We start from the raw sequence: 13202 nt of genomic DNA, 5'->3' as shown, positions 1-13202 counted from the left end.
GACTGGTATTGCTGCATCAGTGCATCCTTCAACAATCACCTCAGATCTCATGATAAGCCTTTTGAGACCTAATAATTAAAAATGTGAAAAAGCTGTTTTCGTGGATGTATCAGTAATGTAATTATTTTTTTCCTCCTGACAGGTGCGAGAGGTGTGTCAGACATTCAGTCGAGAACACATGATGTGGCAGGGATATGCTCTAATGGCTTTACAGGAGGTTGGTGAAAATTTTATATTTATTTATTTATTATTATTTATTTTTTTCATTTATATTGTTTATATAAAGAAGAGTTCCGGCACAGGGTGTAAATAGCTAATATATCTAACTCACTGCCAGAGGCCAACTGTTAACTTGAAATCGCATCATATGACCCCTTTAAAGTGTTACAAGCTGTTTGTGAATAGCTAAGATCCCTAAAGTAAAGGGATCTTTACTTTAGGGATCTTTACATTTCATTACACAGAATACACAAACTTATTTTCTTTTTAGCAACATCAAATTACCCCTTTAAATTAACTATTAAAATGTGCGTCTTCTGTATTTTTATTATGTTTGAAGGTGATCGAAAATCAAAAAGTGAAAGAAGATTTAAAGAGTAAAAATGTTTTTTTTAAAGAAAAGTATATTTTTAGGCCAATACAAAGGTAAAAAGTCACTGTAATGTGTTCTGAGGTTTCAAATTTTGTAATTTCATTTCAACTGAAAGATGAGGGTAGTAATAAAGTTGTCCAATAGAGGGACCCACAGGATAATAAATCTGGTGCACTGTTAATGGTTTTACATAATTCTGTACCAACAGCAGCACCACAACAAAAAATATTGGAACACATCCCCTTTAACTCTTAACTATTTTAATGCTAATAATTAAAAATAATAATATGTAACCTTCAGATTGCAAACAGCTTTCAAATGCTGTGTAAATGCAGACTAATTGACCCTTTGATAAGCCACGCCTGAAAACCGCCAAAGGCCAATTGTGGCTTAGCAACCATAGCTAAGCACAGGAGGTCTGGCAAGCTTTCGAGCAAGGAAAACATGCCGAAGCATTGTGCAAACAAATGTAGTTGTTCTCTCGTTTGAGAACAAATACCTTTTAATTAAATCAGTAAAAATTGACTCTGGTGTCATGGCAACATCACCTCCTCGGGTGTGCATTTTTCAGATATTTTATTTCAAGACATCTTTAAGAAGTTTGTCTTTTAAAACGCATCCAAATCAGTCAGAATCGCTGATTATTAATGGAATTTTGTTGTGTTGCGCTGCTTGTGTCGAGTGTAGACGGAGTTAGTTATATGGAAAAAATAAAATATAAATATCGTACCAAATTTAGTTTGATGGCTGAGCCTCTTTCAGTTGGTTTAACAATTTTAACATAACTTTTGATATTTTTGATATTTATAAGCCACTGGTCCAATTTGATTGTAGTTGTTTTTTCTCAAACTCAGTCGCACCAAATCTGCTGTATAGGTGACCAGATTTTTGCATTGGAAATCAAGGACATATTCTATTTGAGTGGTCAAAAAATAATTGAAATCTCATGTAATTGTTTATGAATTAAAAACATGGGGACAGTACATTTAATTTTGTTTTTAACTGTAGATTCCGTATACTGTTATTAAAATTATTAAAATTTAGACCTATGGAAATGATTAATAGCAACCATTGTAAATAGCATACAGTTAAAAAAATTATCTGGTGCATTTTCCCTCAATCTTACCTATGAATTATAGCCATTCAACATTATGGTATAATTGAAAGCCATTATTTAAAAAGGTTCAGAAGGTTGAACTGTTAAATCAGTGCTGTCTTTTTAAAACCTGATGCACATGACGCGGATCTGACACGTACATTTTCTCCCAACTTTTTATGGTAATTTAAGACTTTATAACTCATTTATGACTGTTAACTAGGACCTCATTTACACTGCAGGTCTTGATGCCCAATTTGGATTTGTTGCCTACATCAGATTACTTTTTTTTGGCTGTGTGTTCACACGTTCTTTCAACTGTAACCCATATCCGATTCATGCGTTTACACTTGCCACACCATCTGAAACATTGCACATGCATTGTAGCCATTTATAACCTCCACATGTGTTTCCTCCTAAGAATAATGTGACCTGTGCTGACAAAATGAGTCAGAATTCCATTCTCCATTATAAGACCTTCAAAATGATTTGATTTGTTGACAAAAAATGACTGAGCCACAGCCGTTTGAAGTCGATAGAGTGAAGTCCTCCGTCTTTTATTATTAATTTCTGTAGTAATAATCACAATACAGCTAATTATTTTTCTTTGCTATTATGAATAAAAACAGATGCAATAAAAAAAAACAGTAAAACAAATAGCCTAGAAACAATGCATTACCTTTATTATTTTATATCTAAAGTAAAGCATTCATGTACGAAAAACATATCAAACGTAAAAATAACTTAAGTGTGTTCATTACAAACAAATTATTAAAACTACAAAAGCAGTTCAGTGAAGTTCAGCGAGTGATTCACTTTTTTCTTTTGTTGCTAGATTAACATATGATACATGATACTAGACATCCTATAGCCTGCTGCAGGGGTTTTCTAACTTTTTTGACAGCTTATCCCATTTGACCTAAATTATGTATTTGAAGTACCCCCTGAGATTTTAAATACATATTTCAATTATTTAATGGCACCTTTGCAAGTTTAACTTTAAATAAATGTATTTTTTTTTCATCAGTTTTAGTAGTATTTACACAGCTCTCTAGTATTTACTCTCAACAAATCATTAAAATTCATATTACTGTTATTTACAATGCAGTTACATTTCTTTCCCCAAAAGATTTCTTTATAACGGATAATTATATTACACTATGTTAATTATTTATTACACTTAAGATTTTACATTTCCATCACATTTGTATAAACCTGTAACATTTCTTTGCATTTTTTTTGTATTATTATTATTGTTATTGTTATTAGTATTTATTCATATGCATACCATGTACACCAACTCACAATCCCTCATGAAACACCAGGGGTTCGTGAAACCTGCTTTGGGAAACCCTGGCCTACTGTAATGTACAGATCTAATATAATGTACACATCAGAAGGTTTCCCCAACAGTTCACCAAGTGTTCAGTTAAGACTTGGATCGTGACGGGATCGCGTGCCGCCATAAGCGCGGCAAGCACCATTATGTACTCAGTTCGCAGTGAGTGGAGAAAAGGTGATCCTCTGACAAAATGTACAAATAATGTCAGATGTCGAATTACTACCTTGATCATTTTTGCAGTGGGTGCTGCATTTGTATTTTAATTAACACCCTTTTAGGGCGCCCCTGAATATAACCAGTGCAAATTTACACAAATTTTTCCAGTACGGGTCACACATGACATAATTGAACTGTGAAGACGTACCAAATTGTTGCAGTTTTAATGTCATAAAGAATGCAATGCCTCAAATCCGATCTGCCTGTTTACATGACAGTCGCATTGGCACATATCTGATTTATATCCAATTTATTTCCACATATGAATGAGGCCTGAAACCGATCTCGAAATATCTGAATGCATGCATTTATTTTACCCTGTTTACTCTATCATAGAACAGATCAGATCTGTGCCACAAATAAACTCAGAATTGGGTCACATTTAACTGGCAGTGTAAACAAGGCCAAGGTAACTGACAAAAACCACGCATTTTGACATAATTGTTTGTGTTTTCGTGCATTGAAGCGCTACTGGTGGAACTGTATGAAGTAGCTCAGCATCTATGTCTAGGGACAAGCTGGCCATCACTGCTCTGACCTTAGCTATAAGAAGACTTCTGTAACTGCCACCTCCACTTCCTGCTGGATGCGTTAGCACAACTAAACGGCCAGGAGACCCCTCAGCAGTGCCGTGCCAGGCCTGATGATCAAGGAGGCTCCCACAGAAACCTCTGATCTCAGCCACCTAAAACCGCAACATGAAGCCGGATGGCTGGTGCTGACGAGTGTTTAGTAAACACTGTAACTGAGCACTGCAAAGGGAACTCACAGAGTTTATTAGTAGACACATAACCACCACAAATTTAATACACAAGTATATCTCTTTGTATTAAGTAAGTATTTGTATTATATATTGTATTCTCATTTGTATTATAAGTATTACCTCTCTGTGAGGGTTACATACTCACCCACCCTCCTGCGCTGGAGCCCCGCTCAAGGGGTGCCTCCTTTTAGTCCAGACCATCAATAAGGAGGTTGCTATGAATATAGAACCAGCCAAAAACATTATAGGTCCAGCATAGGATACCGTTATGCTAGAGGTTTCCTCCTAACCTCGATTAGGTGGAGAGCTGCTGGTTACAGGGGAATTAGGAAGGGGAGGATAAAAGCAGAAGTTAAAAATCCCCAAAGGAAATGAGTAGATACCTAGGTATTGCTCTTATTCGGACAAGAACGTTTCCTTGTCTGGATCACATCCTTTAGGTTCTGCTTACTTCCTCGTGACCCATGATTCCTCTTACTTCTGCCCGCAGGAGAGGGAGGAGCGCGAGTCGCAACACTAGCCTTCTGTGTCTGTCTTTGATCCTCAGATTGAGACAGGGAAAGACCCCTATTTGTTCGGGCTCAGACCTGGACCTTCGTAGAACGAAGGATCTGAAAGCCGAGAAGCATGCCTTTGTCTCCCTGATCTTCTCGATCACGGTCTCAATGGAAATACCGAAAAGTTCAGAAGGCGAAACCTGAGCATCGAGAAGAAAGCCTTTTCTTTCTTCCTGATGTCTGCCAGGTTTATCCACAGATGTTTCTCCGCTACCACCATGGCCGCCATAGTCCTGCCCATGGTGGAGGCGGCCTGCTGGAGAGAAATTTGTGGTGCAGCTCGGCTACCTGATCAGGAGAAAGGCCTCTATCCAGGTCTCTTAGCAGATCAGTCTGATATGCTTGAAGCACCACCATCGTGTGTAAGAAAGCCACAGCCTGACCTGCTGCTGCCTATGCCTTGCCATTTAAGTGAGATGTATTTCTTGAAGGGGCTTAGATGGAAAGGAGGGAGATTACGCCCAATCCCAATTCTATCCCTTAGCCCTTCCCCTTTCCCCTATGTTTCACACGTTCATGTGAAGGGGTAGGGGTGTCTCGATTCTCTTTTGGTTGGAGGGGAAGGGGTAGGGGGAAGGGCCAGATAGCCATATAGACACACAAATGTAAGCTTTTTTTGGCATAAATAAAGATTTTAACAAAGTATTCATTTGTTTTATGTTACATTCAATTGTGAGTTCATATTAATGGTCATGTTACTCAAAGAAATGTTTGCAAAAAATCGCTAATATTTGCTAACGTCATATCATTACAGACTGCATGATAGTGCCACAGCATATGTGTCAAATATTCTGAAATATTGGCTATTCGAGAGAGAAAGAGAGCGAGAGAGAGAGAAATGGAGGTTGCGTGTATTCATGTCTGTGCATTTACTTAAAACCAACGATTGTGTCCTCTCGTCGCTGGAAAATATAATGTAGCGATTCATTATTCAAACTGTATTTAAAGGTGTGAGCTTCGTGATTTCCAATGTGTGTGTCAGTAAGCAGCTCATTAATACATAACGATAATTAAAGGCTCTAATGCACACCAGCACACCAGTATATGTGTGTATTGTAAGAGCTAGACGACAAATGATGACGCATGACGGCATGGTAGTGGTCTCCCAATCCTTAGGGATTCTGACTCTGTTTCAAGGGACAAGGTGGAGTTGTAGGCGGAGGGGTAGAGGAAGGGGAAGGGGTATGAAATAGAATTGGGATTGGGCCTAAGAGAGGGTGTCTGCCCCACAGAAAGAAAGCTCTTTGTACAGGGGGCATCCTCTCATAGCCACTTTCGAACATTGTCTCGATGTCGGCCCGACTCTAATGCCAAAACTGATGTATGTGAGAAGAAAATGGCATCTTTCATTTCTTTTCAATCTACTGCTCTCTCGGGGCAAGTCCAACTTTGCCGTGGCACGATCCATAACCTCCAGCAGTTCTACATACGCAGGGCAGGAGGATTGAGAAGGCTCAGCCTCAGCTTCTTCATCATCCTCAAATATATCCTGCTTTTTTCTGGGTAAAAACCCAGCAGAGCACTAACCTCAGTATCCGAAAGTGTTAAAGATATAACATCATACTCCCGAGGCTCTCTCTCTCGTCCGCCGCCATTACGAGCGCGAAAGGGAAAATCCCTCTCAAAACCATTGAGACAGATCCACCTGTTATTCTCATGAGCTCATTCTCCTCCGTGCTTCAGCAGTGGTGGGTCCTGAACCACAGGAAGTAGATGACTGTCTTTTTTCCTTATTTTTCTCAGAAAGAGATGAACGAGAGAGGAGCCATTTCATTAAAAAAATCGCAATTGATGCAGATTGCCTCTTCAAAGACATCACTTGCGTGCTCTTCACCCAAACAAATGATGCAAATATTGTGTGTGTCATCGGGTGTCAAATAACACCGACACGAATGCAGACATCATCTAAATGCTTGCTAGTAGTCACCATGATAGACAGAGAAAGATCGCTCTTACCAGTTCTTTCAGATGCACGCTTCAAACAGAACAGTCAGTGAAGATGAAGAAGAGAATGACGTGTTCTCACAGTGCCTGTTTATAGTCGCCACGGTAGTGAGGTCAAAACACTCGTTGGTGTTTTTTCAATGTATACTTCAGACACGGGTCATGACGAGGTGTTCCCCATAGCGAACCCTAGAGGACGCAGTTCGAAGTTCCCTTGAAAGGGAACTTAAGCTACATTGGGATTAACTATGATTTATGTCTCATCCACAATTCATTTTGCCATATTTTTGTACTGCAGTATATAATTTTTTTTCCAATATAATTTACATTGTTATTGTTTAATTGTTGCTCTTTCATGTGTTTTTAGGCTGCAGAAGCATTCATGGTCCGTCTGTTTTCTGATGCCAACCTTTGTGCCATCCATGCCAAGAGGGTGACATTGTTTCCACGTGACATACAACTCGCCCGGCGAATCAGAGGTGTTGAAAACATGTGAAGTTGGATAATCTTTGTTTTTTTGTTTTTTGATGAATTTCCTTACAGACACCTGTAAGGACACTTTCAATATTTGGTTGCATGTAATCTGTTTTCAGACCTCAAATCAAATGTTAAAATAGTTGAATATATGCAGCCAAAGAAACCAAATGTTCATATGGCATGGGAGTGTAGTGATATGAACTCATTTTTAAACATTTTTAAGAATTGTAATATAAAGGATTTTATTTTGTGTTGTAAATTTGCAAATAAATTGTTTGTTCTGATGTTGTTTTTTGATAATAAACTAATAGTTGCAGTATTGCAGTTTGTGTTGGTTGCTCTTTGGCCAGTCCACATCAGTATGTTTGAGTGTTTTAATCAGCTTTGTTCTTAAATCACATTATATTAATAATATATAGTTTTGCTAAAATTATTAAAGTTTTTGGACTAAATTGCGACCCATCCTTGCACTTCCAAGTGCCACATTATCAAAGCTTATCATATTAGAATTAGTTTCAGTCCTTTTATCTGATTAGATGCAGCACTGTGATTTTTATTTAATAAATTTTTTTGCTGTTTAATATTTTGTGATTTTATTTTTTTAATATTCAAAACCGGTAAACCTATCAAGGAATGGCACATAATTATAACAACATAACTATTAATGTCACCAAAAATACATAAAGTATCATAAAAATATTGAATAGCAATTGGCTCCTTATGATACCTCTGGCAAATCATTAGTTGGAATTGTTAACGAACACAACACAAGACACAGAAGTTGTATATAATTTTGTTTTAACTTACCAGTCATAAAACAGTTTCTGTAGTCTGGAAAGCGTGTGCTAATTTCCAAAGTGTCACTTTAACGTGAAATTGGAAATTGTGCTGGATATTGCAACTGAATATTTCAGACACAGAACAAGATGCAATGGCAAATGGCTGCATAATTCCATTTCACTTTCTAATGGCCTCTATTGTTTCACTGAATAAATGAATATGTTGTTAGTGAGAGAATATTTGGTTCAGTTGCTTTGCAAGTCCATCGGTACCTAGAAATACCTCTGAATTTTAATATTCCTGCTCTCCAGTTTTTGAGCTGCTTTCTTAAAAGCATTGTGTTAAAATGTGTTATCATGGCCCTATTTTTCTGTTTCTTCATGTAATCCCTGACAGACTGGATGATTATGGTGAGATCAGATCTCCGTGTGAAGCACTGGCTATTGTAAGACTCATTGTGCAAACAAAAATCTCTGGATTAATACAATTAATGGTAAAAATGTAAACTAATGATCCCTACTGTCACACTCAGCAAAAAATGGAAATAAATGGCTTTTTTTTTTTTTTTTTTTTTGGTGAAAGTACTAATAGCCTAAGATTTTGAACAGTACTGTGTGTTATAAGTTTATATAATATGGAAATCGTGTACTTTATGACCTCTCTTTCAGCTTTATGCACATGAATGGTGTTATATTTTTAATTTATTTATATGCTCAATAAAGACTGAGCAAGATTCATCACAATGAACAAATACACATGAACAAACTCCTCATTGAATAATAAGACTATTTCACAGACACGTCTCTGAAAACATGGTATACACTCACAATATATGTGTGTTATCTCTATTAAATATAGGTAAATGGGTGACAAATAGTTAAAGAAATCAAAATGTATCTGCCTAGACTATATATATATGTATACACACACACACACACTTAAAAATTTGTCCAGTTAGTATACAGGCATTTGCTAAATGTGGCAGAATGGTACAAGTACATCAGTGATAGCTGTACTGAAAAAAAAGACATCAACCCTTGACACTTCAGACATCCTGAATTAAAGAGTCTTTTCTTTATGACCCTTCAAAGTCCTGTCTGGATCTTGGATAATGTCAACAAGAACAAAATATTTGAAGAATATCTTTCAGGCTTCAAACACCACATAAACTGGTCTAATTACAGTAATGTTATGTGCAAAACTGCATATAACAGGTTAATGGCATATTAAATTATTAATGTCAATATATATTGTAATATTTTTTTATTTGAAAATCAATTCCCCTATGGTCGGACAGGTAGGATCTAAACCATCTTAAAGTTTGCCCTTGAATACCCATATTTTGTAATCGATCTATAAGTATATCAAAAAGTAAAAAAAAAAAAAGTTGTATCATGATCTATAGTGTCAAATGCAGCAGTAGGATTAAGTAAAACTAGTAGTAAAGTCAAGTCACCTTTATTTATATAGCGCTTTAAACAAAATACATTGCGTCAAAGCAACTGAACAACATTCATTAGGAAAACAGTCTCTCAATAATGCAAAATGACAGTTAAAGGCAGTTCATCATTGAATTCAGTGATGTCATCTCTGTTCAGTTAAATAGTGTCTGTGCATTTATTTGCAATCAAGTCAATGATATCGCTGTAGATGAAGTGACTCCAACTAAGCAAGCCAGAGGCGACAGCGGCAAGGAACCGAAACTCCATCGGTGACAGAATGGAGAAAAAAACCTTGGGAGAAACCAGGCTCAGTTGGGGGGTCAGTTCTCCTCTGACCAGACGAAACCAGTAGTTCAATTCCAGATTGTGCAGAAGAATCATCTGTTTCCTGTGGTCTTGTGCTGGTGGCCATCTAGGAGACAAGGTCTTTACAGGGGATCTGTATCTGGGGCTCTAGTTGTCCTGGTCTCCGCTGTCTTTCAGGGCAGTAGAGGTCCTTTCTAGGTGCTGATCCACCATCTGGTCTGGATACGTACTGGATCCGGGTGACTGCAGTGACCCTCTGATCTGGATACAGACTGGATCTGGTGGCTACAGTGACCTCTGAATAAGAGAGAAACAGACTAATATTAGCATAGATGCCATTCTTCTAACGATGTAGTGTATCAGTATTGTGTATTATGGGAAGTGTTCCCGGTTCCAGTTTACCTAATTAATGCAGCTTAAAAATCCTTGACAAGAGTATGTCTGCCTCCCAAACAATGTTAGGTAAGTTATTCCAGAGTTTAGGCGCTAAATAGGAAAAGGATCTGCCATCCGCAGTTGATTTTTTTGATATTCTAGCTATTATCAAATTGAGCTTTGAGAATGCAGCGGACTATTTTGCAGTAAGAACTTGTTCAAATACTGAGGTGCTAAACCATTCAGGGCTTTTTTTCTATACAATGTTTAATAGGGAGCCATGATGTTGGTTTAGAGGCAGTGATAAGTTTATTAAGATTCCTATCCTGTCCTGTAGTTGTAAAGCACTGCAATTTTTCTTTGGGTGTAATGAATGAAGCTGAATTACAAGACGCTGTAGATTCTTAATTTGTTCAGGTAAAGTTCTGATGCTATTTGATTTATTAGAAGAGAAATGCATAAAGTCATTTCGTTTGGGTGACATAAGTATATTTATAAATCTAGCCACTGTTATAAATTAAAACCTTGGATTGCTTCAATTATTTTCTATGAGTTTTAGATCTTGTCTATAGCTGGACATACTGTTTTTCCACACAATTCTAAAAACTTTAGTTAGTTTTTCTTCATTTGTGCCCAAGATTATGAGTTTTGTTCTTGAGACACAAAGAATCTTAATTGGATTCATGTCTGGGGAACGTGAGGACAAGTCATTGGCATCAATGCTTTCCAGAAACTGTCTACACTCTTTCGTCACGCCAGTGACCGACTTGCCAATTCAGGTGTTATCTGGCAAACACCTGTCAAGCTGTACAGTGCTGAGTTGTGAGAAAGAGTCCCACTACAGGATTTCAAGCCCTCGTGCTGCCTTGAAGGAGTCTGTATCTGACAGTTTGGTCAGAAACATCACACCAGTAAGTAGCCTGCTGGAGGTCATTTTAGAGTTGCTTCAAATTGAGTTGTAATAAAATGTGATAGAAATAAATATTATTCATTGTTTTGAATTCATATATAGATTTTTGGGATTATTGTTCACAAAATAGTATAGAATACCATGTCTGTCATGCTTTTTGTATTAGATAAATTTTCACTGCCCTCATGTCATGCTGTTTGGATAGTGTGAGAAGGAAGTGAAGACGTGACAGAGAGCTCTGTCAGTGTTAGTAACAGGTTATTTTTTTTTTCATACTTTCTCTAAGTTGATTTGTAACTTGATGTCATGTTTTGATGTCCTTATGTACATATATGTATGTACTGTACATATGTGCACGTACATTGTATAAAAGTATTTACAAAGACAAAAAATAAATTATAATCTATTACATTTCCTGAATTCTAATGTTTAGCTCCATTGTTAAGTGCTATTTTGAGAGCACGTCGTGACAGGAGTACTGTTGGGTCACTTCTGTGGATTCAGTGAGCTGAGAAAATCTGCCAAATTTTAAAAGACTGTCAAACTTAAAGCCTTGCCTGAAAGTTAACAAAGGCCTAATGTTTGAATGTTTGGACAGGACAGGACAGGACAGACAGACAGACAGACAATTTAACTTTGACCATGAAAAATTTATGTGTGTAGCAGGTAGTGGTAGAGCATTGTGTTAGCAGTGCAAAATGTTCTGGGTCCAATTCCCAGGGATAGAAGTTTTGGATAAAAGCATCTGCCAAGTATGTACATACAATTTAGACATGCAACTGTGTCACTGTTTCCTATGAAACTGATGACTCCTCTTCCATGGTTCAAGCAGTAAGTATTTGTTTGCGTAGATCAAGTATTAGAGTAAGCAAAAAGTATTTGAACATTTGCTTTTTTCATACTTTATAGTATAGGAGTAGTTGTTGTGAGGATGTTGCTAAGTGGTTATCGGTGTGTACTAAACATTTTCTTGAATGCTGCTATTGCAGCTGGATATACACTGTCAGAAAAAATGTCAAAAACCCTTTAGAGGTTTACAACAGCTTGGCAATTGGGCAGTACCAATAAAGGGACAACTTATACCATATTTTACTACTATGAACCTAGTGACAAAATGTTGTACCCTTAAAGGTACATTTTTTGCACTTTTTTCAATGATGGATGGGTGCTAACATGGCCTGATGATCTTAATTTTATACTGACCATGAGGAGACAACTGCAAAATTCTTTCTGATGTTTTTGAGCCCTCCTGGTGAACAGCAAACTCAAAACAAACTTGAGGCTTTGTGTGTGTGCGTGTGTGTGTGTGTGTATGTTAGATTGCATATGTGCCTGTTTTTCAGTAATTGTCTACTTCACCTCTGCCAGTTAAGCTGACTGTGTATCCTTGTTAAAAGAATTTTGATCACATTGTGGAGATGGTCTTGTGCGTCATAAGGATGATGTAACCAATTACCGAACAGCTATCTAGTCATTGACAATGGAAAAATCTAGCATGGGTAGGGTATTTAAAGAAGCTGCAAAGAGATGACTTCATGGAGATTCTGAACACTCTTGCAAGGTAAGTCTTAATATCAGCTCAATGAGAAAAATTTGTTAAGGATTATGTATTGCTTTTTTTATGGAATTTTCTCAACTCTCATCTATTCCTTTAATTTCAGATGAAATTCCAGGTTATTCATCTCTCTTCCACTCTTCAAACCACAATCCTTTTCTTGCTGGTGCTGCTCGTTCAGCCTCCCAGAGGTCTAATGCTGCCACACCATCCCATGGTTTATCTGCCTATGCTGGACAACCCTGAATGGGAGGCTGCATTGCTCCAGCTTCAGGCTTCACTGGGAGCTGCAGGCGGGAAAGCAGTGGTGGAGATCCAGCCCTGGGCTTTGATTCAGGAGCCGGGACCCGAGGAGCTTCTGGAAAGAGTGAAGGCAGAACTGGGATGGGGACAGAGGGGCATTGTGAAGGGCCAAAAGAGAGAAGAACTGGGATGGAAACCAATGGGAACATTCCCAGACAACCTTATAGTGGATGTGCCGTATCCTCAAGGGGGAGAGGTTGAAGAAGAGGGTGGAGAGAAGCAGAACGAGGCACTTACTTCCATTGCAGGAGGTTTACAAGCCTTCAACAGACAGAAAGGAGGATTTGGCTTTCGATTTGGCAAAAAGTGAAGGGGAAGGAGTGTGTATGTACATTATGTATGTTGGGGTTTATGTAGATATACTTTGGGGACAAATTCGTCCCTAAAAGTGAGCTAAGTCTGATGAAACCATCCCTTGGGAGGGCTTGGGGGGAGGGGGGTGATGACATAAATAATGTTTATTTAATGGAAAAAATAAAGATTATATGACATTTATTAAAAATTGTTAACAAATATTATGTGGTCCACACTTATTTTTCCACAA

At 37.6% G+C, this 13202-nt stretch overlaps 2 protein-coding genes across 4 annotated transcripts in view; both read left to right on the top strand.

Moving 5' to 3' along the window:
• The window catches only part of cenpa (histone H3-like centromeric protein A), an 8795-nt gene extending 1486 nt beyond the window's left edge, over positions 1 to 7309 (top strand). For all 3 annotated transcript variants that reach the window (XM_026214743.1, XM_026214734.1, XM_026214738.1), the window contains exons 3-5: positions 1 to 5; positions 143 to 217; positions 6878 to 7309. The exon at positions 1 to 5 is cut by the window's left edge. In XM_026214743.1, the coding sequence (XP_026070528.1) occupies positions 1 to 5; positions 143 to 217; positions 6878 to 7006 (209 nt within the window). In that variant the 3' untranslated portion in view covers positions 7007 to 7309. The remainder of the gene's footprint in view (positions 6 to 142; positions 218 to 6877) is intronic.
• Positions 7310 to 12321: 5012 nt separating this feature from the next.
• Positions 12322 to 13162, top strand: LOC113041963 (pyroglutamylated RFamide peptide). Its single transcript, XM_026200547.1, has 2 exons — positions 12322 to 12361; positions 12462 to 13162. Exon 2 carries the CDS (start codon positions 12462 to 12464, stop codon positions 12966 to 12968), a length of 507 nt encoding a protein of 168 aa, XP_026056332.1. The 5' UTR covers positions 12322 to 12361; the 3' UTR covers positions 12969 to 13162.
• The last annotated feature ends 40 nt before the right edge of the window (positions 13163 to 13202 follow it).

Source organism: Carassius auratus, chromosome 3 (genome assembly GCF_003368295.1).
Source record: "Carassius auratus strain Wakin chromosome 3, ASM336829v1, whole genome shotgun sequence".
NCBI classification, from domain to species: domain Eukaryota; kingdom Metazoa; phylum Chordata; class Actinopteri; order Cypriniformes; family Cyprinidae; genus Carassius; species Carassius auratus.
Note: the sequence above shows the minus strand (reverse complement) of the source record. Positions and strands in the feature narration are given on the sequence as shown.